The sequence below is a fragment of the Ornithorhynchus anatinus genome, chromosome X5 (assembly GCF_004115215.2).
Source record: "Ornithorhynchus anatinus isolate Pmale09 chromosome X5, mOrnAna1.pri.v4, whole genome shotgun sequence".
NCBI classification, from domain to species: Eukaryota; Metazoa; Chordata; class Mammalia; order Monotremata; family Ornithorhynchidae; genus Ornithorhynchus; species Ornithorhynchus anatinus.
In genome coordinates, this window is record NC_041753.1 from 4,267,216 (window position 1) to 4,291,049 (window position 23,834).

At 69.7% G+C, this 23,834-nt stretch overlaps 3 protein-coding genes across 4 annotated transcripts; 1 reads left to right on the top strand and 2 right to left on the bottom strand.

Moving 5' to 3' along the window:
* Positions 1-2,384: 2,384 nt before the first annotated feature.
* B4GALT3 (beta-1,4-galactosyltransferase 3) lies at positions 2,385-5,346 on the top strand (the record flags this gene model as incomplete). The annotated part of the gene is made up of 6 exons (XM_029055137.2): positions 2,385-2,659; positions 3,238-3,473; positions 4,366-4,556; positions 4,650-4,772; positions 4,930-5,034; positions 5,154-5,346. Coding segments are annotated over exons 1-6 (1,095 nt in total), but the record flags the coding sequence as incomplete, so codon positions are not given.
* A 304-nt stretch (positions 5,347-5,650) lies between these two features.
* PPOX (protoporphyrinogen oxidase) lies at positions 5,651-15,677 on the bottom strand. Of its 2 annotated transcripts, none has more exons than XM_029055132.2 (13): positions 15,629-15,677; positions 12,213-12,464; positions 11,122-11,256; positions 10,220-10,335; positions 9,702-9,834; positions 8,600-8,747; positions 7,757-7,947; positions 7,335-7,395; positions 7,121-7,239; positions 6,923-7,033; positions 6,395-6,553; positions 6,226-6,268; positions 5,651-6,109 (listed from the first exon to the last, which is right to left on the bottom strand). In XM_029055132.2, exons 2-13 carry the CDS (start codon positions 12,297-12,299, stop codon positions 5,973-5,975), a joined length of 1,440 nt encoding a protein of 479 aa, XP_028910965.1. In that variant the 5' UTR covers positions 12,300-12,464; positions 15,629-15,677; the 3' UTR covers positions 5,651-5,972. The 2 variants fall into 2 exon arrangements, with proteins under 2 accessions (XP_028910965.1, XP_028910964.1); XM_029055131.2 differs by lacking the exon at positions 15,629-15,677 and adding an exon at positions 13,495-13,525.
* Positions 15,678-17,017: 1,340 nt separating this feature from the next.
* Positions 17,018-21,752, bottom strand: USP21 (ubiquitin specific peptidase 21). Its single transcript, XM_029055512.2, has 12 exons — positions 21,630-21,752; positions 21,475-21,534; positions 21,143-21,260; positions 20,857-20,968; positions 20,615-20,770; positions 19,167-19,231; positions 18,937-19,040; positions 18,757-18,843; positions 18,587-18,665; positions 17,793-17,900; positions 17,577-17,691; positions 17,018-17,415 (listed from the first exon to the last, which is right to left on the bottom strand). Exons 1-12 carry the CDS (start codon positions 21,750-21,752, stop codon positions 17,325-17,327), a joined length of 1,218 nt encoding a protein of 405 aa, XP_028911345.1. The 3' UTR covers positions 17,018-17,324.
* Between the last annotated feature and the right edge of the window lie 2,082 nt (positions 21,753-23,834).

Sequence of the window (23,834 nt, forward strand, 5' to 3'; positions counted from 1 at the left end):
CATTCACACCCCCTCTCCCCTCTCCCCCCTCGCTCTGTTTCTCCGCCTGGGGACGGGGGTGGGGAGCTCGGCTCCCCTGGCCTTTCTCGTCCCTCCTCTGCACCTCGGGGCTGTTTGTGTTGGCACTCCTTGGTTTCCCAGCCGCTGGGGGAGGGGACTCTGGGCTCTGTCCCCAGCTCGGGCCTCAGGGAGCCCGGGTCCCCCCCCCACCCACCCCCCGACCCCCCAGCCTGCAGGCTTGGGCCGGCTGGGCTCCCGCCCTCCTCCCCCGGGGGTCTGGGCGTCCCTGGGGGAGAGCGGCGTCGTGGCCTAGGGGTTAGAGCCCGGGCCCGGGCGTCGGAAGGACCCCGGTCCTCATCCCGGCTCCGCTTCCTATCCGCCCCGTGACCTCGGGCGAGGCGCCCCGCTCCTCCGTTCCCGTATAAAGGGGGGTGAAGACGGCGGGCCCCGCGCGGGCCGGGGGCCGGGCCCCGCCCGATGAGCCCGTGACCGCCGCGGCGCTTGGAACGGGGCCCGGCAACGGCGTAAGCGCTCGACGGATCCGTGGGGGGGGACGGAGGGGCCGGGGGATCCCGCTTTCCGGGACCTTCCTCCGGCCCTCCCCTCCGGGGCTCCCCCGCCGGCGTCCCGTCCCGCCGGCGTCCCGTCCCGCCGGCGTCCCGTCCCGCCGGCGTCCCGTCCCGCCGGCGTCCCGTCCCGCCGGCGTCCCGTCCCGCCTGCCCGGGGGCTGCGAGCGGGGCGGGTGGCGAGGCCTCCTTCCCAACCCTCCCTCCCTCCCGTCTCAGCATTCCCGGTCTCGGAGAATGCCGCGCCGTCCCGCCCCCCCGGACCTGCCCGGAGCCCCCCTCCCCGCCACGCAGACGGCCTGAACCTCGGTGAGTGCCCTCCATCCCCCCGCGAATCCTCACCCGACGCCCGCCTGGACCTGGGGCGGAGAAGCGGGGTTCGCGTGCGGGGAGGACGTGAGCTCCCCGTGGGCGGGGGGACGGGTCCGTTCTCTTGTCATTCTCTCCCGAGGGTTTAGTACGGCGCTCTGCGCGCGGTGAGCGCTCGAGAAACACCCCCGACGGACCGCCTGGAAGAATACCGGATCGGTGAGCCCCCCGAGGGCTAGAGATGCTGTTTAGTGGATTCTCCCCCGGTGCTCAGTACAGTGTTCTGTACATAGTACGGTCCTCTGGACCTTAAGCTCGCTGTGGGTAGGGTACAACTCTGTTACGGGGTAGTCCCCCGAGTGCTCAGTACAGTGCTCCGTACAGAGGAAGTGCTCAAAAAATACGACGGTTTGAACGAGGTCCGGCGCGGGGCCCACCTCACCCCTTGACCGCTGGAGCCCTGAGCGAGATCCCCCCCCCCCCGATTTGGGGCAGCTCGGGCACATCCGGGGGTCCTCCGGGCCGGGGGGAGTCGGCGGTCAGCGGCCCGCGGCCGTCCGGGACCCCCCCCCCCCCGCCCCCCGGCGGACTCTGACCTCACCGACCTCGGCGGGCTGGAAATTCCCGGTCGACGTCGGGGCCCCCGCCGTCCCCAATTCCCGCCCTCCCGACGTTCCTTCGGTCGGCGGTATCTATCGATCGAGCGCCTACCGCGTGCGGGCCGCCGGACCGAGCGCTTGGGAGAGGACGGCGCGACGATAAGCGGCCGCGCCGCCCGCCCCCGGGGAGCTTCCGGTCCACAGCTGGGGGTGGGCCCTTTCCCCACCGCTGAATCCGATGCCCCGTCTCTCTCTGCGCCCCTCGGCCCCGTCTCTGACCGTCCCTCTGCTGCCGTGCGTGCGCGCGGACGGTCTGATGTCTGACTCTGACCGTGTGTCGGGGGGTGGGGGGCGGCCGTCCCCCCGGCTCGAATCCCGAGGGGTCCCTCCGCCGTCCAGTCCTTGTCTCTGAACCCGGAGTCTCTCCGGCTCCCCGGCTCCGATCCCAAGGGTCTCCCTCCCGCCCCTCCCCGTCTCTGACCCCGGGGAGGGGGCGGCGGCGGCGGCGGCGCCTCTCCCGCATCTTCCCGTCCCTCCTCCCGCGGGGCTGTCCCGCTGCCTCGGCCCCCGTCCCTATCCGGATGAGCCCGAATCCGATCCCGGCCCCCGCCGTTCCGGGGGTCTCTCCGACCGCGTCTCGCTGGGGCGCCGGCCCGGAGTCCCCGGGGCTCCCCGGCTCCGGCGTCTCTCTGTCCTCCTGCCTGGGTCTCTCCCGTGTCTCTCGGCCCCCGGGTGTCTCACCCGATCTCCGCGCTGCGTCTCCGGGGCCTCTGCCGGGCTCCGGCTCCCGGCCTTCCCGGCCCCTCCGCGCCCGCGTCCGTGACCTCCCGCTGGCCGGTCGGTGTCTCTGACGGTGCGTCTCTGCCCCCGCCCCAGCCCCCCTCCCCCCCGGCGCCCCCTCCCCCGCCCTTCTCCCCCCTCTCCCCGCCCCCCCCAGGATGCTGCGGCGGCTTCTGGAGCGACCCTGCACCTTGGCCCTGCTGGTGGGCTCCCAGCTGGCCGTCATGATGTACCTGTCCCTGGGCGGCTTCCGCAGCCTCAGCGCCCTGTTCGGCCGCGAGCCGGGCCCGGCCTTCGACTACTCCCACCCGCACGACGTCTACGCCAACCTCAGCCGCCTGCCCGGGCCGCCCCCGGGCGCCCCCGCCATCCTGCCCTACTGCCCCGAGCGCTCCCCGCTCCTCGGTGAGTCGGGGGTTGGGCCGGGGGCGGGGGGAGGGACGCCCCCCCGTGGCTTCACTCCCCCCCCCCCCCCGGGGTCCTCTGCCCTCCGCGCCGGATCGCCCGCTCCTCCCCGTCCCCCCGCGCGCCGCGATCTCGAGGCTTGAGTTCAGCCGGTCCGGCCCCCCGCCTCCGAGCGGGCGACCGTCCAATCCGTCCGGGACGGGAGGAGACCGGGGCGTGGCGCCCCTCGATCTCAGATCCCCCCACCCGTTCCCGGCAGCCGGGAAGCGCCCCCTCCTATCCCCCTGAAGTCTCTCCTGCTGCGCTCTGACCCCCCGCGCCCCCCTCGGCCCAGGGCCGGGCTGCGGGCGGCCTTCTCCTCACGAGGGCTTCCGGAGGCTCCCGAACAGTAACGATCCCTGCCCCTCCCGCGGCCGTCTCGTCCCCCGACTGGACACCCCGGTCCCTTTTCCCAAGAGGTTTCCCCCCCTCGCCTCCCGGAGGACTCCACGTCCCGCCGAGAGGGGATGGGGCCGCCCCCGGGCTCCGATCGGGCCCCGGATCCGTCGGGCCCTGACCCCCGCCCCGTCCCCGCCCAGTGGGCCCGGTGTCCGTCTCGTTCAGCCCGGTGCCGTCGCTGGGGCGGATCGCCGAGCGGAACCCGCGGGTGGGCCCGGGGGGCCGCTACCGGCCGGGCGGCTGCGAGCCCCGCTCCCGCACGGCCGTCATCATCCCCCACCGGGCCCGCGAGCCCCACCTGCGTCTGCTGCTCTACCACCTGCACCCCTTCCTGCAACGCCAGCAGCTGGCCTACGGCATCTACGTCGTCCACCAGGTAAGGCCCCCCCCCCCCAGTCACACCCGTCTGCCTCCCCGCCAGGAAGCCGCGGCTCAGTGGCGGGCTGGGGAGTCCGAGGTCGTGGGTTCTAATCCCGCCCCCGCCCCCCGTCGGCTGGGTGACTTTGGGTAAATCGCCTCACTTTTCTGGGCCTCAGTTACCTCATCTGGGAAACGGGGATGAAGACCGTGAGCCCCACGGGGGACCACCTCATTAGCCCGTTATCTATCCCGGCGCTTAAGACGGTGCTCGGCCCACGGCGAGCGCTTAACAAATACCATTAGTATGATGACGATTGCTATTCATCACAGTGATGATAACGATAAGCGCTTACCGTGCGCCAAGCGCCGTCCTAGGCGCTGAGGTAGTCACAGGTTAATGAGTTTGGACACGCTTTTCCTCCCCGTTTTCCAGATGAGGGAACGGAGGCCCAGAGAAGCGAAGCGACTCGCCCGGGGTCACCCAGCAGACGGGGAAGCCGCGCGGCGCGGGGGCCGGGCCCCGGGGCTGGGAGTCGGGAGGTCGTGGGTTCCGATCCCGGCTCCGCCGCCCGTCCGCTGCGTGACCCGGGGGCCGGTCGCCTCGCTTCTCTGGGCCTCCTCGGTCACCCCATCCGGAAGATGGGGAACGGGACCGCGAGCCCCCGGGGGGACGGGGACCGTGTCCAACCCCATTTGCCGGTATCCGCCTCGGCGCCCGGCACCTAGTAAGCGCTTAACGGGTACCACGGTTATTATTAGACCCTAAGCTCGGGGCGGGCAGGGAGCGCATCCGTTACCCCGTCCTCTTGTCCTCTCCCAAGTCCTCAGTCCGGGGCTCCGCGTCCAGTAAGCGCTCGGTCGATACGACACGACCGACCGGGCGACCCCCTGCCCCCGGCCGCCCGCAGGCCGGAAACGGGACGTTTAACCGGGCGAAGCTGCTGAACGTGGGGGTGCGGGAGGCGCTGAAGGACGAGGAGTGGAACTGCCTCTTCCTCCACGACGTCGACCTGCTGCCCGAGAACGACCACAACCTTTACGTCTGCGACCCCGCCGGGCCCCGCCACGTGGCCGTCGCCATGAACAAGTTCGGCTACAGGTGGGCCGGGCCGGCGGGCCGGCCCCGCCCGCGCCCCCCCCCCGCCCCCCCCCCCCGGTCCCGTCGCGCGCTGACGGGCCGTTCCCCCTCCAGCCTCCCGTACCCGCAGTACTTCGGGGGGGTCTCCGCCCTCACGCCGGACCAGTACCTGAAGATGAACGGCTTCCCCAACGAGTACTGGGGGTGGGGGGGAGAGGACGACGACATCGCCGCCAGGTGAGTCTCCTCCCCCGTCTCCCCGGCCCCCGCCCCGACTCCTCCCTCCGTCCTCCTCCGGCCCCGGTTCCCCGCCCGGGGACCCCCGGGCCCTCGGCCCGCCCCCGCCCCGAGCCCGGCCTTCCCCCCCGAACCCGCAGCCCTCCCCCGCCCCCAGGGTGCGCCTGGCCGGGATGAGGATCCTGCGGCCGCCCGTCTCCGTGGGCCACTACAAGATGGTGAAGCATCGGGGCGACAAGGGCAACGAGGAGAACCCGCACAGGTGGGGAGCCGCCCGGCCCACCCCGACCCAGCTCCCGGCCCCTCCCCGGCCGCCGAATCTCGGGGGGTGGGGCGCGGGGGGCTCCGCGGACCGGAGTCCGACCGGCGTCCCCCGCCCAGGTTCGACCTGCTGATCCGGACGCAGCGCTCCTGGACCCAGGACGGCATGAACTCGCTGACCTACCGGCTGCTGGCCCGGGAGCTGGGCGCGCTCTACACCAACATCACGGCCGACATCGGGACCGACCCCCGGCCGGCCCGGGCCCCGGGGCCCTGGCCCCCCGGGCCCCGGCCCCCCGGCGCCCCCCGGGCCCCCCGGCGCCGGCCCCCCCCCCGCCTCCCCGCCCCCCACCAACCGCACCGCCCCCCGGGACGCCCACGGGCCTCACGCAACGCAGAACTGAATCGCGGGGTCGGAGCCGGCGCCCACCCTCCCGCCTCGGACGGACCCCCGTCCTAACGCCGTCGGACGCCGGGCGGGGGCCCCCCCCACCGACGCACCCCGCCCCCTGCGAAAGAGAGGCCGGAGCTGGGCTCCCCCCAAAGCGTGAGGTTCGGAGACGGCGTGAGGGGCTGGGTCCCCCCCCCCCCGCCCCGAGGACGAAGACCGGGAGAAGGACCGGGGCCGATCCCCTCCCAGGGGAATGTATTTATTCTATTTATAGCCGGGGCGGGGCCGGAGGGGAGGGCCGGGGATGGGGCGGGACGATCTCTTTCAGGTCAAAGCCGGTTCTGGGGGATGCGGGGGCGAGCGGGGCATCCCCTCCCCGCCTCGCCCCCCGACCGGGGATACTGGGGTTTCATATGTTTCTAATAAAGGGACTGGTCCGTCCGGCGCCTCCCCCCCCCACCCCGCCGACGTCGCCGCGTCCGAGGGCAGCCGGAAAGAGCCGAGGCCCGGGGCCGCGCCCGTTCCTGCAGGTTTATTGGGGTCGGGGGTCAGGGGTCGGCCCCCAGGGCCCGGGCCGCGGCCCGCCGGCCGCTCTCGATGCAGTCGTTGACGGCGACGCCCTCGTACGAGGCCCCGGCCAGCGAGAGGGGCAGGCGGCTGGCAGACAGGAAGCGGGCGGCCGACTCTGGGGAGGGGGACGGGCGCAGCCGTGGCCGGGCCTGCTTCTCTCCGCTCCCCCCGCCGACCCCGTCCAGACTCCGGCGGTCCCCCTCCCCTCTCCCCAGCCTTGCCCCTACTTACCCAGTCTCTGCCAGTGGCCCAGTGTGTACTGGGGAATGCAGCGCTGGGGACCGAGGGAGGGAGAGTGAGAAGGGGGTCCCTCCCTCCTCCTCCCCTCCCCCGGCTCCGCCGTCCCCGCCCCTCTCGGCCCCCTTGACCTCCCCCTGGGTCCGCCCGCCCGCCCCCTCACCCGGTGCAGGTGGACCAGGCTGCGGGCCGGCGGCTCCTCGAGCCCCAGCTGGGCGGCGACGGCCTCCCGGGCCCGCCGGAGGAGCCGGGCCGGGGCCACCTCGCCGCCCCGGCCCGCCTCGGCCTCCAGCCCCTGCAGCCACGAGCCGCCGAGCATGACCTGGGCCGGGGAGAACGCGAGTGAGCGGGCCGCCCTCCCACCCCCGGCCCGGGCCCCCGCGGCCCCGTCCGCCCGTTCAGGTCTATCCGCTGAGCGCTCACTGCGGGCGGAGCACCGGACAGTCCAAAATAACAATACACTGCGGGCGGAGCGGGGGGACGGATAAAGGGAGCGAGGCAGGGTGACCCAGAAGGGAGCGGGGGGAGAGGAGGTGCAGTCAGGGAGGGCCCCTTGGAGGAGGTGGGGCTTCCGTAAGGCTCGGAAGGGGGTCAGAGGGATCGTCGGATTTGAGGAGGGAGGACGTTCCGCCCCCCCCCCCCCCCCCCCCCCCCAACCCGGGCAAGCCACCCCCCAGCCCGCAACGGTCACCGTCAGTCTCGGGCCGGGGGAGCTCCCGTCCTGCTCGGGGAAGGCCACCGAGTCGTACACGATCCCCAGGACGCCGGGGTCCTCCGAAGAAGGCACCAGGTGGCCGAAGCCCTGCGGGGCGGGGGGCGATGGGTCGGCAGGCGGCATCTCTCCTCCCCCCACCCCAACACGCACCAACCCGCCCTCCCCCTCACCCACCTGCACGGGCAGCCGGCTCCCCGGGTACTGCAGGTTGACCACGGCCACGGAGACGGCCTCGATGGGGCCCAGGGCCTCGGCCAGGGGGGCGGCCGAGGGGGGCAGCAGCCGGCTCAGTTCTGGGGGGGCGGGGCGGAGAGTCAGCTGGGGAGCAGGGAGAGCCACCGGGGGGCCATTTCCCCAGAAACCCCCCCCTCCCCGCCCCCCGCGGCACCTGCGGCTGGGATGGCGCTAACGACGTGATCGGCCTCCAGGCTGCCGTCCCCCAGAGACACCTAGTAATGAACCGTCGCGATTATCGGGGTGTTCGTTAAGCACAGTGAGCGCTCGACAAATACCCCTCCCTCCTCAAATCCGACAGCCACCCTCCCCCCACTTCAGAGCCTCATCGGAGGCCCGTCTCCTCCGGGAGGCCTTCCCCGCCTAAGCTTCCCCGTTCCTCTTCTCCCCCTCCCTTCCGCTTGGCCCTGACCCGCCCCCTCTGTTCCCCTCCCCAGCCCTACGGCACCTAAACCCCTCGGTACCACCGAATGAACGAGATACCGTCATCGTTCACCCTAAACGGACGGGTTCCCCGCCCGGGCCGAGCCGACGGTCGGGGCGCCGCGGCCCGGCCGCCCGGTCCCTCCCCCGTACCTGCCAGCGTCCCCCCGGCCGGAGGCCGAGCCGGCGGACGGGCCTCCCGCGGAGGATGCTGACGCCGCGCCGGCCCAGGTGGGCGCCCAAGGCCCGCGGGAGCGTCTCCATCCCCTGGCGTAGCGACCACTGGCTCCAGCGCTCCGCCCGCGCCCGCCCGATCAGATCGGATTCCGCCCGCGGGCCGCGCTCTGGGAAGGACGGGCGGGAGGGGACGGTCACCCGGAGGGCGGCTCTGAGGTCGGGGCTCCCCCCACCCCGCCTAATAACGATCGCGCTATTCGTTAGGCGTTTACTACGTGCTGAGCGCCGGGGCGGACGCGAGCGAGTCGGGTCGGACCCGGTCCCTGGCCCACGTGGGGCTCGGTCTCGATCCCCATTTTCAGATGAGGGAACGGAGGCCCGGAGGAGCGTCTCGCCCAAGGTCACCCCGCAGACAAGGGGCGGGGCCGGGATTAGAACCCAGGCCCCTCCGCGGCCCGGGCTCAGGCCCCTCCTCATAATGACGACGGTATGCGTTAAGCGCTTACTAAGTGCCAAGCGCTGGGAAAGACGCGCGATAATCAGGTTGTCCCACGTGGGGCTCACGGTCCTCATCCCCATTTTAATAACGGTATTTAAGCGCTTACTCTATGCCAAGCGCCGTCCTAAGCGCTGGGGGAGATACGAGGGGATCGGGGCGTCCCCCCGTGGGGCGCCCGGTCTTCATCCCCATTTTGCAGATGAGGTCCCTGAGGCCCAGAGAAGTGACGCGCCTTGCCCAAAGTCACCCGGCTGAGAAGCGGCGGGGCCGGGATCGCAATTCCCGAGGCCGGGCCCTCCGCCGGAAGGCGCGGCGCTCACCCGGCCGTGCCAGCAGGAGCCCCAGCAGCAGCGAGCGGTGCCTCCGTTCGGCCTGGAACAGGCTGGGGAAGCAGGAGCGGACGCTGAGGACGCGGCTGTCGCCCCCAAACACTCCTCGGCACAGGCTGTCCACCGCCAGGCGCGCGACCTGCCGCCGGGGAGACCCCGTCAGCCTCCCTCCCCTCGGGCCCCACGAGCCCCCCCCGACCAGCCCCCTTCCCCGACCGCCCCGGGAAATCTGGGGGTTGGCTTTTCTTTACGCCAGGCGCTGTACTAAGCGGTGGGGGAGATTCGAAGGAAGCAGCGTGGCTTAGCGGATAGAGCACGGGGCCTGACGGGCAGAAGGACCTGGGTCCTCATCCCGGCTCGGCCCCCTGTCTGCTGCGTGGCCTCGGGCGAGCCGTTTCGCGTCTCTGGGCCTCAGTTCCCTCAGCCGGAAAACGGGGATGGACGCTGGGAGGCCCCCGGGGGACGGGGCTGGCTCCAACCCGATCGAGCTCGTATCTACTCCAGCGCTCAGAACGGCTCCCGGCACGGAGTAAGCGCTTTAACAGAGTCCGTCGTCGTCATTCAAGCTAATAATAATAATGACGGCAGTTAAGCGCCTGCTAGGTGCCGAGCACTGTTTGAAGCGCTGGGGGGGGATACGGGGTCATCGGGTTGTCCTAGGTGGGGCTCACCGTCTTCATCCCCATTTGACAGATTAGGTCACTGAGGCACAGACAAGTCAAGCGACTTGCCCCAAGTCCCACAGCTGACGAGTGGCGGAGCCGGCATTAGAACTCACGTCCTCCGACTCCCAAGCCCGGGGGTCTTCCCACCGAGCCACGCTGCCGCCTCTCTAATCAGGTTGGACCTGGTCTGTATCCCCCGTGGGGCTCACGGTCTTCATCCCCATTTGACGGGCGAGGAAACCGAGGCTCAGAGAAGTCGCGTGACTCGCCCGAGGTCGCCCAGCCGATAACGCAGTCGGGATCAGAACCCAGGTCCCTGCCGACTCCCGGGCTTTGGCCGCAGCCACTAGGTCACGCTGCTCTGAGCGTAGGTCCTCGGGGGGCCCCGGGGTGAATAGGGGGAGTCTCGGGCGACGCGGGGAGGTCACCTCGGCCCCGAGGCGGCGCTGGGCGAAGCCGTGGATGGTCTCGTCCGGCTCCGTGCCGCGCGGCACCGTCAGCTCCCGCAGCCCGGCCCACAGCAGCGGCTTGGAGAAAGGGGGTGCCGTGCGCAGCAGACCCCTGACGGTCAATCCGTCGGTCAGTCGTCGGTGGGATTTATTGAGCGCTTACTGTGCCCTGAGCGCCCGGGAGAGTACCAGCCGACAACAGACGGACGCATTCCCCGCCCGCGACGAGCCGACACCAATCCCGGGTGACCGTACGCACGGCCGGAGAGGGTGAGGGGCTGTGGGGGTCACGGGGGAGGGGGGCCCCGGGGCCGGTCTCCCCGCGGCCCCCCCCCGCCCCCGGGACCCCTGGGGGAGACCGGAGTCGGCGGGGGCTGATCCGAGGGGCTCCCCAGAGCCACGGCGGACGGAGGCCGCTCCCGGGCCGAGGGCCGACGGCGGGGCCGGGTCTCGGACCGGGCGGGGAAGGGGCGTGAGAGGGACCCGGCGGGCGGTACCTGATGCCAGTGGGGAGGGGGTGCAGGGAGCCCCCCACGTACAGGAAGCGGTTGCGCGTGGCCGGATGGTCCCCGGGGACGGGCAGCACCTCGGCGTCCAGCCCGAGGTCCGACACCTGCGGTCGGGGAGAGGGGGCGGTCGCCCCGGGCCGAGGGGACGGTGACCGCTCGCCCCCGGGGGGGCAGCGTCCCTCTCTCCCACCCCTCGCCGCCCCGGGCGATGATGATTACCGCGGCATCCGTGAAGCCCCGACTACGTGCCAGGCACTCTGCCGAGCGCCGGGGCGGATGCGGGCAAATCGGGGCGGACGGGGCCCCCGGCCCACGTGGGGCTCACGGTCTCAAGGGCTGGAGGCCGGGCCTGGGAGTCGGAAGGACCTGGGGTCTGATCCCAGTTCTGCCACTTCTCTGCTGGGTGACCTTGGGCAAGTCACTCCACTCCTCCGGGCCTCAGTTCCCTCATCTCTAAAGGGAATGTGTCTTTTATAGCGTAGCGTCCTCTCTCGAGCGCTCGGTACGGTGCCCGGCACCCAGTGAGCGCCCGACAGATACGCTCGATCGATCGACTGTGAGCCCCATAAGGGCCGTGGACAGCGTCCAACCTGATCATGTTTATCTCGGTTCTATTTATTGCCACTGCTCTTGTCCGTCCTTCATCCCCCGATCAGACCGTGAGCCCGTCAGAGGGCGGGGACCGTCTCTATCTGTTGCCGATTTGTCCATTCCAAGCGCTTAGTACAGAGCTCTGCACATAGTAGGCGCTCAATAAGTACTACTGAATGAATTATGTTGTACATGCCCCAGCGCTTAGAACAGCGCCTGGCACAGGGCAAGTGCTCGGCAAATACCAACAGCATGAGGATGGCGACGACTTGTCATTATTAATAATCATCATTACATACCATGAGCAAGGTCCTGGCCCCCGCAGCGCCCGCCGGCCGGACGCCCCGCGGTCCCAGCTCGAAGACGGCGCCGTCTTCGCCGCGGACGGAGCGAATCCAGCCCCCGAGCCGCTCGCTGCCCTCCACCAGCACCACCTGTGGAAGGGGGGGTGGGGGGAGGGGGCAGGACCGGGGGAGGGGGGGCTGGGACTCCAACTCCCAGCGGGCACTGAGGATGGGGGGGGGGGGGGCTCCCTCTTCCATGCTGGGGGAGAGGAGGAGGGACGGGGGCGGGATGAGGGCACATGGGACTCCAACTCTCATTAGTCACCGAGATGGGAGGGACTCCCCCTTCCATGCTGGGGGGAGGGGGGATGGGGGGGGCAGGAGGAGGGGAATGGACTACAACTCCCAGCATGCACCGAGGAGGGAGAGACCGCCTCTTCCATGCTGGGGGGGGAGGGGCAGGACGATGGGGCAATGGGACTACAACTCCCAGCATGCACCGAGGGGCGGGGGGGATGAGGGCAGGAGAGGGGGTGGACTACAACTCCCAGCATGCACCGAGGCGGGAGGACTCCCTCTTCCACGCTGAGGGGGGGGGGTAACGGCGGAGGTGGGATGGGGCGGGAGGAGAGGGTGGGGTTGGGACTACCACTCCCAGCATGCACCGAGATGGGCGGGGCTCCCTCTGCCGCGCTCGAGGGGATGGGACTACAACTCCCAGCATGCACCGAGGCGGGGCCCCCCTCCCATCCTGGGGCGGAGGGGGAGATGAGGGCAGGAGGGGGGGTGGACTACAACTCCCAGCATGCACCGAGGTGGGAGAAGGACTCCCTCTTCCACGCTGAGGGGGGCGGGTAACGGCGGAGGTGGGATGGGGGGGGGGAGGAGAGGGTGGGGATGGGACTACGACTCCCAGCATGCACCGAGGCGGGCGGGACCTCGCTGGGGCGAGGAGGGCGGCGCCGCGCTTCCCGGCATGCACAGGGGCCGGGTCGTGGGGCATTCTGGGCGTCGTAGTCTCTCGGCCGCCGCCCCGCGTCCGCCCCGCTCCCCAACTCCGCCGCCGATTCGGGGAGGCCAAACGGGGGGCGCGGGGGAAAGCTCACCTTGGGGGGCCGAGGAACCCGGCTCAAGTGGTAGCAGGCCGCCAAGCCGCTGATGCCCCCGCCCAGCACCACCACCGTGCGGGTCATGGCCCGGCCCGGGCACCGACGGGACGCACCGGGACGGACACCGGGGGCCGCAGGCCGGGGCGGGGCGGCGGGTGTGGAGCGGCCCGCACACGGGAACCTCTGAATCAGCTCGAATGACGGACGGGTGTCTTCTCCCCGGCTCTCCCGGGCGCTTACTACAGTGCCCTGCCCAGAGGAAGCGCTTAGTAAATCGATGGGATTCCTTCTCTCCAGCCTGCCGGCCCGCCCTCCGTCTTTCTGGCGCCTTCCGCTCTCCCGAGCGCTCACTACATGCGATCGTACCCAAGGAGCGCTCACTCTGTGCAGAGCACTGTACTAAGCGCTTGGCATGTCCAATTGGGCAGCAGATAGAGACCATCCCTGCCCAACGACGGGCTCCCACCCTACGGGGACGACCTGACCTTGCATCTCCCCCGGCGCTTAGAGCAGTGCTCGGCACATAGTAAGCGCTCAACAAATACCAACATTATTATTATTACACATAGTAAGCGCTCCGTAAACGCGACTGATTGATCGCTGTCTTCTCCGCACATAGTAAGCGCTCGATCATAGTGGTGCCGTGGAAAGAGCCCGGGCTTTGGGGTCAGAGATCATGGGTTCGAATCCCGGCTCTGCCACTTGGCAGCTGGGTGACTTTGGGCGAGTCACTTCACTTCTCTGGGCCTCAGTTCCCTCATCTGTCAAATGGGGATGAAGACCGGGAGCCCCACGTGGGACAACCTGATTCCCCTATGTCTACCCCAGCGCTTAGAACGGTGCTCTGCACATAGTAAGCGCTTAACAAATACCAACATTATCATTATTATCAACGGATTCTCCTGCCTGATGGATTTCGTCTGTCCAGCTTTCCCCCCCCCGACTCGCCCTCCGTCTTTCTCTTGCATTCTGCTCTCCCAGGCGCTTAGGCCGGTGCCGTCAAAGGGCAGGGACCGTCTCTGTTCCCGATCTGTCCATTCCAAGCGCTTAGTCCGGTGCTCTGCACCTAGTAAGCGCTCAATCGATGCTACTGAAGGAATAGTAAGCGCTCAATCGCTACCACCGACTGATTTCTTCCCCGCACAGAGTAAGGGCTCCATCAATACGATCGATCGATTGATTGCTTCTCTCCGGCCTTTCCCCGGCCAGGGAAGAGAGGGAAGCAGGAGGAAGAGACACCCCCCCCCCCCCCCAACAACAACAATTTCGGGGAACTCACCGGCGAGCGAGGACTGGGGGGGAGGGAAGGAAGGAGAGAGGGGGTGGGGGGGGGGAATCAGGCAGGTCCCACCCTGCTTCTTCTTCTCCTCCTCCTCTCCCCCGCCTCTTTTTTTTGTCCAGATGCCGATAAAAGTCCCGCCCTGCACTATCAGCTCCCGCAGGTCCCGGGGGTGGAAAGGGAGGGAGAAGGAGGAGAAAAGGTGGGGGGGGAAAAAAAAAAAAAAACTACGCTTTCAGCACTATTTCGACCCCTGCGGCCGCCGTCCTCGCCGTCTTCCTCAAGTCGCCTAGAGACCCGCTTGGCTCCGCCCACCTCCCCCGCTCTGATTGGTGGAGCGGCGCGGCCCGAAGCGATGGAGGCCGACGAAGGCCAAGCTTCGTCTGGACGCTTGGCTTCGCGCCGGGTGGGGAGGCCTGCCCCTTCATTCATTCGCTCCTTCGTTCGCTCATCCACTCATTTTTCATTCATTCGTATTTAACTGAGCGCGGAGCACCGGACTAAGTTCTCCTCCGCCCTCTCCCCGTTCCTTCAAGAGAAGCAGCGTGGCTCCGTGGCAAGAGGCCGGGCTTGGGAGTCAGAGGGCATGGGTTCGAATGCCGACTCCGCCACTCGTCAGCTGGGTGACTGCGGGCGAGTCACTTCACTTCTTGGGCCTCGTTTCCCTCATCTGTAAAATGGGGATGACGACTGGGAGCTTCACGTGGGACCACCTGATTCCCCTGTATCTCCCCCAGCGCTTAGAACAGTGCCCTGCACGTAGTAAGCGCTTAACAGATACCAACATTATTATTATTATTCGTTCACTCATTCACTCGTATTTACTGAGCGCTTACTGGGTGAGGAGCACTGGACTAAGCTCTCGTTCATTCATTCATTCACTCACTCGTTCGTTCATTCGTTCATTCATTCCTTCATTCATTCACTCGTATTTATTGAGCGCTTACTGAATGCAGAGCACTGGACTAAGCTCTTGGCAGAGTCCAGCACAACAATAAACCGACACGTTCCCCGTCCACCGCGAGCTCACAGTAGCCCCTCCCCCCTCCCTCCCTAATTACAATAATGTTGGTATCCGTTAAGCCCTTATTATGTGCCGAGCACTGTTCTAAGCGCTGGGGGAGATCCAGGGGTCCCACGTGGGGGTCCCGGTCTGCACCCCCATTTTCCAGATGAGGGAACCGAGGCGCCGAGAAGTCAAGTTGAGTGGCCCCAAGTCACACAGCATACAGGTGGCGGGGTGGGGATTAGAACCCATGACCCCCGACTCCCCGACCCGTGCTCTTTCCACTGAGCCACGCCGCTTCTACGCTTCTGCTCCCTCAGTGCACAGCTGCCCCCCTCGCTACACACCAACACACCACAACACCTCACCGCCACCCCGCCGACCCTGGCGATGCCATCCTGGGGCCCGGGGGCCCAGCTCTACCAGCTCGAGGCGCCCGTGGAACCCAGGCCCTTGCTCCGGCCTCCTCCCCGGCCTCCCTGCCTGCGGCCTCCTGCCCCTTCTCCACCCCCCTTCCCGGCGGCCACACTCGCGCTTGCCTCGGCCTGCGCTCCAGCTGCCCAGTTCTACGGGCTCCGGGCGCCCCCGGGACCCGGGCCCGCGGGGCGGCCTCCTCCCTTGACGGCCACCACGGTCACGCTCGCCTCAGTCTCCCCTGAGGGTGCCCGGCTCTACCGGATCGAGGCACCGGCGGGAGCCGGGGCCCTCGCTACGACCTCCTCCCCGGCCTCCCCGCCTCCGGCCTCTGCCCCTTCTCCACCGGCCCCGACCTCACGGGCGTCCAGAGTCTCCGTCGTCGCGGACTCCGCTCCGGACGCCACCGCTCCCCTTCTTCCGAGTCCTCGGCCGCGCCTCGTGGTCTCCCTCATCAGGCAGGAGAGGCCTCGAAGCCCTGGGCTCGCAGGCTCCCCCCTCCACTAGCCCCCTCCCCCTGGCTGGGCTCTCAACCCACGGACCCTCACGGTGGAGACCCCACAGGGGCGACTCCCACCCGCCACCTCTACAAACCCCCATCCCTCCTTCTCCCCCCACCGCTAGAGTGTCAGCACAGGGTGGGCTGGGAATTTATCTACCACCTCCGCTATATTCCTCTTTCTGCTCCGCACAAAGTAAGCGCTCAAGACGTACCACTGATTGATCGACGGAAAAGCTCCTGGAGGCCCTTCTCCCTTTTATTTTTTTCCGCTATTAAGCGGCGCTCACTAGTTACCGGGCACTGTTCTAAGGGCTGGGCTAGATCCAAGCTAATCAGGTCGGACCCAGTCCCCGTCCCACGTGGGGCTCACGGTCGTAATCTCCATTCCACAGATAGGTGAGGCACAGAGAAGTGAAGTGACTTGCCCAGGGTCACGTAGCAGACAAGTGGCGGAGCTGGAAATGGAACCCAGGTCCTTTTGACTCCTAGGTCTGCGCTCTATCCATCAGGCCACACTGCTTCCTCCCCCAGAAAGCCTACCCGGACTCCCTCCCTCCCCGAGTCATTCTCTCCGCTCCTCTTACCGTGGCCCTTACGGGCATCTCTGTAAGCCTTGGACCTCAATTTTCTGCCATTTGTCCTCTCGATAGGACTAGATTGTAAGCTCCGGGAAAATAGAAAAGCAGCGTGGCTTAGCGGATAGAGCCCGGGGCGTGGGCGTCCGGAGGGCCCGGGTTCTAATCCCCACCGGGCCTCGGCCACCTCATCTGTAAAATGGGGATTGAGACTACGAGCCCTACGCGGGACGGGGACTGGGTCCTGCCTGATTTACTCGGACCCACCCCCGCGTGCCTGGCACATAGTAAGAGCTTAACAAATACCATTATTATTATTATTATTATTATTAACAAATATCACCATTCTTCTTCTTATTATAGATCCGTCTTTGTACTCTCAGTGCCCACAGGGGAATCCTACAGTCACAGTCCACAGTCCTGGCGACCCGGACGGTGATGGCGACCCTGCCCCGTCCCCCGCCGGCCCACCTCCCGCGGCGACCGCTTCAAAAAGTAGAAAATCGACAGGCGACGATCCCCGCGCTCCCCGTCCGGCTCTTTTCACCAACCCCCGCCCTCCCGCCGTCTCACTGCCCTCGAAGTCCCCCACTCCCCCCAGCTCGTCCGCTACGTGACCTCGGACAAGTCACTTCACTTCTCCGGACCTCGGTTCCCCCATCTGCAAGACGGGGATGAAGACCGGGAGCCCCAGGTGGGACAGGGACCGTCTCCCATCTGATTCAGTCGGATCTACTTCAGCGCTCAGAACGGCGCCTGACACGTAGCAAGCGCCTAAAAGATCTCAGCATCCTATCACCGGGGTCTGGCCTCAGTTTCTCTCCCAGGAGAAGCCGGCTGGGGCTGGATGAGGGGATGGATGGAGCTGGAAGGAGGAAGGAGGAGGAGAGGGGGAGGCAGAGAGGGCAAGGGGAGGAGGAAAAGGGGAGGGGGTAGGAGGAAGGGAACGGGAGGGAAGGAGGGGGGAAGGAAGGAGGAGAGGGCGAATCTCTCACCCAGATCACCCTCCTGGCACCACCGCACATACCGGGTTTCTTAGTAAATTTATTTGCCAAACATGAGGCTGGGAAACTAAGGGGGTCTGTACACGGGGGTGGGGGGCTGTACACATGTTGCGAGGGGGATGGGGGGGGCCTTTTGTCCAATAAAAAAATACTGGGGTGACAGGGTCCCCCCAGATTAAAAAGACACAAAAATAGTTGTCTCTGAGGTAAGTGAGGGGCGACCGGGGGGGTGGGGGGAGGGGAGAGAGTCACAGATGGTTGGGGGGGAGGGGGAGGGTTAGAGGGACCGGGGGTCACACGCGTTTGTTGGGGGGAGGGGGCCGCTGGGGTCACGGGCGCCGGGGGGGCTCCTGCGCCAGCTGGTAGAACAGCACGTAGCCCTCACTGGACGCCACCTGGTTCTCGCTGACGGCCGAGACGCTGTGGAGGGGGAGAGGGTCGCCGGGGGGGGGGGGGGGGCGGTCCTCCCCCCCCCCCGATCTCTCGAACGAGTCTAGCCAAACCCCCGGGGCCGGGGGGGGGGGGGTCTCATCTCTCCTCCCCCACCCGGGGCCGGAGGAGGGGCGTGAGGGGGTCCTCACCGGGAGTCGTTGTAGACGCGCCAACCGGTCTGTCCCCGGCACAGGGCCGTGTAATGACCGTAGTGGACGCTGCCCGAGTGGTTGCACAGGGCGTAGAGCTGGTACACGGGGCTCCCTGGAGGGAGGGAAGGCGGAGGAGGGGTCAGAGGGCGGGCTGCCCCCTCCACCCGACCCCCGGCCGGGGCCCGCTCCCCTCCCACCCCCAGCAGGCCTCACCGGCCTTGTCGCTGGCAAAGTCTCCCAGGATGAGCTGCTGCAGGGGGAAGTCGACGCTGACGGAAGTCTTCCGGATGGAGCCGCGGGCGGCGGAGAAGCGGTTGAGGTCTGAGCCGCCATTAAGGACCACTCGCGGGAGACCGGAAGAGGGGCACGGGGCACCTGCGGGGACTCGGGGCACCTCTCCGCCTATCTGCCCCCTCCCGGGTGCCCCGTCACGATAGAAGGCTCCCCTCTCCCCCGTGAGCAGCAGCAGGTGACTCCCTCCTGCCCCTCCACCCACCCACCCGGGGGTTGCCCACCTTGCCTGCACCCCTTGCCCTCACCAGTCTTCCCTCGGGGCTGAACGCCTAATTCCGGGAGGTGGGGATGGCGGCGGGGGGGGGGGGGGAGGCGAAGGACGGATCGGCAGCACCCGACCCTGGGGGGACCCCTGCGTGGGGCTCAGGCCCCTGGGGGCCGAGGCCCGCTCGGCGATGAGTAATAGTAACGATTAAATATTACCGTACTCCTTCAGCGCCTGCCGGGCGCCAAGCGCTGTTCTGAGCCCCGGGGTGGATGCGGGTCAATCGGGTCGGCCCCAGTCCCCGTCCCAGGCGGGGCTCACAGCCTTCGTCCCCATTTGACGGACGAGGGAACCGAGGCGCGGAGAAGCCAAGCGACTCGCCCGAGGCCACCCAGGGGACGGGCGGCGGAGCCGGGATGAGACTCCCCGGGCCGGGCCCGCGTCCGCTGAGGCGCGCCGCTTCCCCGGGGCTGCCGGGGGGGCGGTCGGGGGGGGGCGATGAGGATACGCAGCACGAGGATGCGGGGGAACCTCTGCACCGTCAGCTTCTTGGTGCTCCGCGTCCTCTGCCGGCAGCGGTCACACACCTGGGCCCGGGGGGTCAGCGGGGGGTCAGCGGGGGGTGGCGGGGGTCCCCCCTTACGTCCCCTCCGCCCCCGTGTCCCCGACCCTCCTCACCGGGGCGTTCTCGGAGTCGAGCTCCTCCTCCTTGGTGAAGAGGTTGAAGCAATCTCGCAGGGAGACCTTCCCGCCGGCAAACCCTTTCTGGGGGAGGGGGAGGGGGGCGGAGCATGAACGAGCCCCGGGACCCCCCGGGGCCCTCCCCCGGCCCGCCCCCCTGGCCCGGCGGGCGCGCACCTTGGGGATGGGCAGCGACAGGTCGCAGAAGACCTCGAAGGTGGTGGAGCGGTAGCCGCAGGCCTGGCATTTGAGGCAGCTTTTCAGCTGGCCCACGAACAGATCTGGGGCGGGGGTGGAGGGAGACGGGGCAGAGGGCACCGGGTCCACCGAGGCCTACGGCTCCCCCGCCCCGCCGCCCCGGCCGCGGCCCCGGGCCCGGCCCCCGGCCCCCCCGGGGGCCCCCGTACCCACAATCTTGCTGTCTTCCCGCTGCAGGTATCGCTTCCACATGAGGTTGGCTCGCTCGTCGTCACTGCGGGACCGCGGGGACGGCGGCTTCAGGCCCGGCCGCTCCCGCCCGCCCGCCCCGTCGCCCGGCCCCGGGCGCACCTGCCCGTCCTTCCCCCTTCTCTCCCTTCTTTCCCCCTGTGCGGTTTTCCGCCGGGCGCTCGCTACGGCCCCGTCCTCGGCGCCGGGCTGGGCGCGGGCTCATCGGGTTGGACCCGGTCCCCGTCCCACACGGGGCTCCCGGCCTGCAGCCCCGTTTTACGGAGGAGGGAACGGAAAAGTAAAGCGACCTGCCTACGGTCGCACGGCAAGGCAAGGGACGGAGCCGGGATAATAATAATTAATAATAATGATAGTATTTGTTAGCGCAAAGCACTTGGGGGGGGGGGGGGGGATACAAGGTGACCAGGCTGTCCCCCGTGGGGCTCAGAGTCTTCATCCCCATTTTCCAGATGAGGGAAACTGAGGCCCAGAGAAGCGACTGGCCCAAAGTCCCACAGCTGACAAGTGGCGGAGCCGGGATTAGGACCCACGTCCTCTGACTCCCAAGCCCGGGCTCCTTCCGCTGGGATCGGAACCCAGGTCCTTCCGACTCCCGGTCCGGACTCTTATCCACCACGCCGTGCCGCTTCCCACTGCCCCGGGTCTCCCACTGTTCAGCAGCACCGGGGGGTCGGGGCCCTCCGACCTCCCAGTTCCCCTAAATACCCTCAGCCCGGGGCCGGGGGTGGGGGCAGAAGGGCAGAGACAGAGGGAAGAAAGAGAGAAGAAAGAGAGGGAAGCCAGGAGCGGGATTCGGGAAAGCAACGGGATGGAGAGAAAGAGGGCCATGTTTTCTCCACCGGCTCCATCGTCCTCGAAACCACTGGGGAGACTTCTGTCCCTGTCGATTTCCACGCTCTCCTATTCCGGCGCTCACCCGGTCCCCCTCTAGCCCGTAAGCTCGTTACGGGCAGGGAACGTGTCCCGCTGATTGTTTTACCGAGCGCTCGGCACACGGTAAGGACTCAGTTAAATACCAACCATCGATGGATTCGCAGACCCGCCTCTCCTTCTCCTCCAACCCGCAAATAACTCTACGTCTCCCTCGCCGGACCGTAAAGTCCTGGTGAGCCGGGCTCGTGTCTACTGACTCTTTCGTACGGTCCTCTCCCAAGCGGTCAGCACGGGGCTCTCGACACAGCAAACGCTCGACAAACACCATCGGTGCGCGCGTCTCGCCCCAGCGCTCAGCACGCTGCCTGACGCGGAGCGGGCGCTTAACGGATACCCACGGTCATCACCATCGCCGCTAAACCCACGGGTAGGTGGAGAGGGTGAGGGCTTCGAGGGGGTGGGGGGGACCGGGGCGGGACGAGAAGGAAGAAGGGGGGAGCGGGGTAGGTAGGGGGGGCGCGAGCAGCCTCACCTCAGGACGGCCTCGTCGAGCAGGGGGGTCCCCCGGCGGGGAGGCGAGGGGGCCGAGGACTCGGCCAGGATGGGCGGGGGGCGCCGGCCTTGACGGTTGATCTCCAGGTGCAGCCGCTCCATGAGGAACTTGAGGAATTCCTGAGCATCCTGCTGGCTGGGGGCCCCGACCGGTCACCCCCCCGACCCCGGGCGGCTCCACCCCCGACCCCCGGGCCCCTCCCCGGACCACCCACCGCTCACCTGTACCCGGCAAAGGCGGGGACGTGCCTCTGGAAGACGGCGCGGAAGCGGGCGGGGTTCACGGGCTCACACGAGTCGGGGTGCCAGAGGGCTCCCAGCACGTCTGCGAAAGCTGGGGGCGGGGGACCGGGGGGGGGGCTCGGTCAGGGAAAAGCCGGCCGGGCCGGGTCCGGGAAGCGTTGGGGAGCGGAGGGTCAGTTAGGGGGCGGGGGGGCGGGACTGGAGGGCCGAACAGGGGAAGACGGAGAGGGAGAGAGAGGGGTGGGGAAGACGGAAGACCCCCTACCTTCGGTGAGCTCCTGGGTGCGGCCCGCTCTGGGATGGAGCCGGAAGTCCCTGCGCAGGCAGAAGTCCCGCAGCGGCCGCGTGCAGCTCAGGCACTGGAGCACGGCGTTCATGAAGCACTGCGGGGGCACGGGGGACAGGGCAGGGGTCCGCCTACCCCGTCCGGGCGTCCTCTCCCAAGCGCCGCTCGGCACCCATCCCGCGCTCGCCGACGGACGGAGGGGGAACGGACGGGAGGGGAGGCCTCGGGGCCGGAGGGCCCCAACCGGCTGGGCCCCCGGATCCCCGTCCCCCCCCCGACCCCGGGGCGGCGAGCTCCACGGGGGTCCTCACCGTGTTCCCCAGGTTCCGGAGGCCGACGTGGCCCGATCCCAGGAGCAGCGTGTGATGAGCCTGCGGTGGGAGGACGGGACCGGACGGACCGGCTCAGGCTCCCGCCCGGGCCCCGGGCCCCGCGCCCCGTCCCCCCGCGCCCGACCCCCGGCTACCTCGCCGGCCACCAGCAGCGGCCCCAGCACGGCCGAGGGTCCCACGGTGTCCGGCAGGGCCGCCCCTCCCCTCCGCGCGGCCCGGCGCCGGAGCTCCCGGGGCAGCCGGCCCAGCTCCGGCATCGCCCGCCCGCCGCCCTCCTCGCCCGCCGCCCTCCCCGCCGCGAGGCCCGCCCCGGCCCCCGTCGTCCCCTCCGGCCCGCGACGCCCGCTCCCGCCCGCCCGAGCCCGGCTCTCGGCCCCGGTGGCGGCTCTGGCCCTCCACGTCCACCCCCCTCCCGCTCCCGTTCCCGGCCCGGCCCCGCCGGGTGGCCCCCGGGGGATCAATCGGCCGCGGACCAGAGGGACCAGAGGTGGGTAAGGGGAGGAGGGTGCGGGCCGGGTCGGCCCCGCGGGGCAGTCAGTGGAGGAGCAGAGGGCAGAGCTTCCCGGCTCAGCTAGGCCGGAACCCCGGCAACGGGGGTCTCCACGGAGGGGTGGCGGACACCGTTCCGGGGGGAGGGAATCTAGGAAAGAGGAGGGGTGGAGGGGGAGGTCTGGGGAACGGAGGGGACGGTTTGCGGAGAGGAGGATCGGGGACGGGGAGGACACAGGGGAGAGAAGGGGCGGATGGTTTGGGTAAGGGGGAGGGGCGGGCCGGAACCCCAGGGACCGGTGTCTCCGTGGAATGGGTTCGGGACAGAGTTTGGGGGGCGGGGGGAGGATCTGGGGAGAGATTGGGGGGAAGGGGATCTGGAAAGAGAGAGGAAGAGACGGTTTTGGGGGGAGAGAGACCCGGGGAGAGGACGGGACGGTCGGTGGGGAGGGGGATCGGGAAGAGGAAGGGACAATGCGAGGGGAGGGGGCCTGAAAAGAAGAAGGGACAATCTGGGGGGAGACTGGGAAGAGGAAGGGACAGTCTGTGGGGAAGGGGGCCGGGAAGAGGAAGGGACGGTCGGTAGGAGGGGGAGCTGGCAAGAAGAAGGGACGGTCCGAGGGGAAGGGGGAACCGGGAAGAGGAAGGGACGGGAAGGGGGGGGATCCAGGAAAGGAGGAGGAGACAGTTGGAGGGGGGGGGGGGGGATCTGGGGAGAGGAAGGGACGGTTTGAGGGGAAGGGGCCCGGGGTGAGAAAGGGCCGGTTTGTAGGAGGGGGGCGATCCGGGAAGGGGAAGGGGAAGGGGAAGGGGAAGGGGCGGGCGTCTGAGGCCGGGGGGCGGGGGTCCTCACCGTGTGTCGGGGTCGGGGGAGCGCGGGATCCGGGGAGGGCGCGGGCGCGGCTCGGCAGGGGCAGGGGCAGGGGCGGGGGCGGGGGCCGGGGGGCCGGGGGCCGGGGGTCCGGAGGCCGAGCAGCGCGGTGGGGGCCAAGCCCCCGAGGCGGCGGAGGGAGGCGGAGCGGCGCAGGGCCGGGGGCTCGGGCCGCAGGACCAGCCGGCCCAGGGCCGCCCCCAGCTCCCCGCCGCGGCCCCCGCCGCCCCGCAGGTCCCCGCTGCTCACCGACTTGGAGCGGGACAGGTTGGTGCGGGCGGGGGGCGGCGAGGCGGGCCGGGCCGGGGGCCGGGCCGGGGGCCGGGGCGGCGGGGGCGGCGGGGGCGGCGGGGGCCCGGGGGCGGGGGGCCCGGGCCCGCCCCGCTCGTGGCTCCGCGCCCGCCGCCGGGCCCCGCCGCGGGGCTCCCGGGGCATGGCGCCCGCCCCCGCCGCGCCCGCAGCCCACCAGCCGCGGCCGCCCGAGGCGGGGACGCTGAGGACCGGCCCCCCCCCGCCGCCGCCGCCAACGCCGCCGCCAACGCCGCCGCCGCCGGCCCCGGGCCCCCGAGGGGGAGAGGGCGGGCGGCGGCGGCGGCCCCCGCCGGACCGGCCGCCGACCGCCGCGTCCAGCCCGGCCTCCCCGGCGCGGGGCGCGGGGCCCGGCGCGGCGGGGACCCCCGGCCGCCCACCGGCTCTCCGGGGCGACGGAGGAGGAGCCGTGGGCGGGCCGAGGGATGCGGGCGCCGCCGACGGGCGGAGGGGCCCGGGAGGCCGCTAACGGGGGACGCGGGGACGGGGGGGACCGGCCGGCCGACCCCCGGCCCGAGGCCTCGCCCGCTTCGGGCCCTCCCACCGCAGCGGCATCGGCATCGGCATCGCCCCCGTCCTCATCCTCCCCATCCCCTCCCCCTCCCCCTCCCCCGGGGCCCGGCGGGGCAAGGCCGAGCACCCGCTTCAGGCCCGGCCGGTCCCGCCCCGA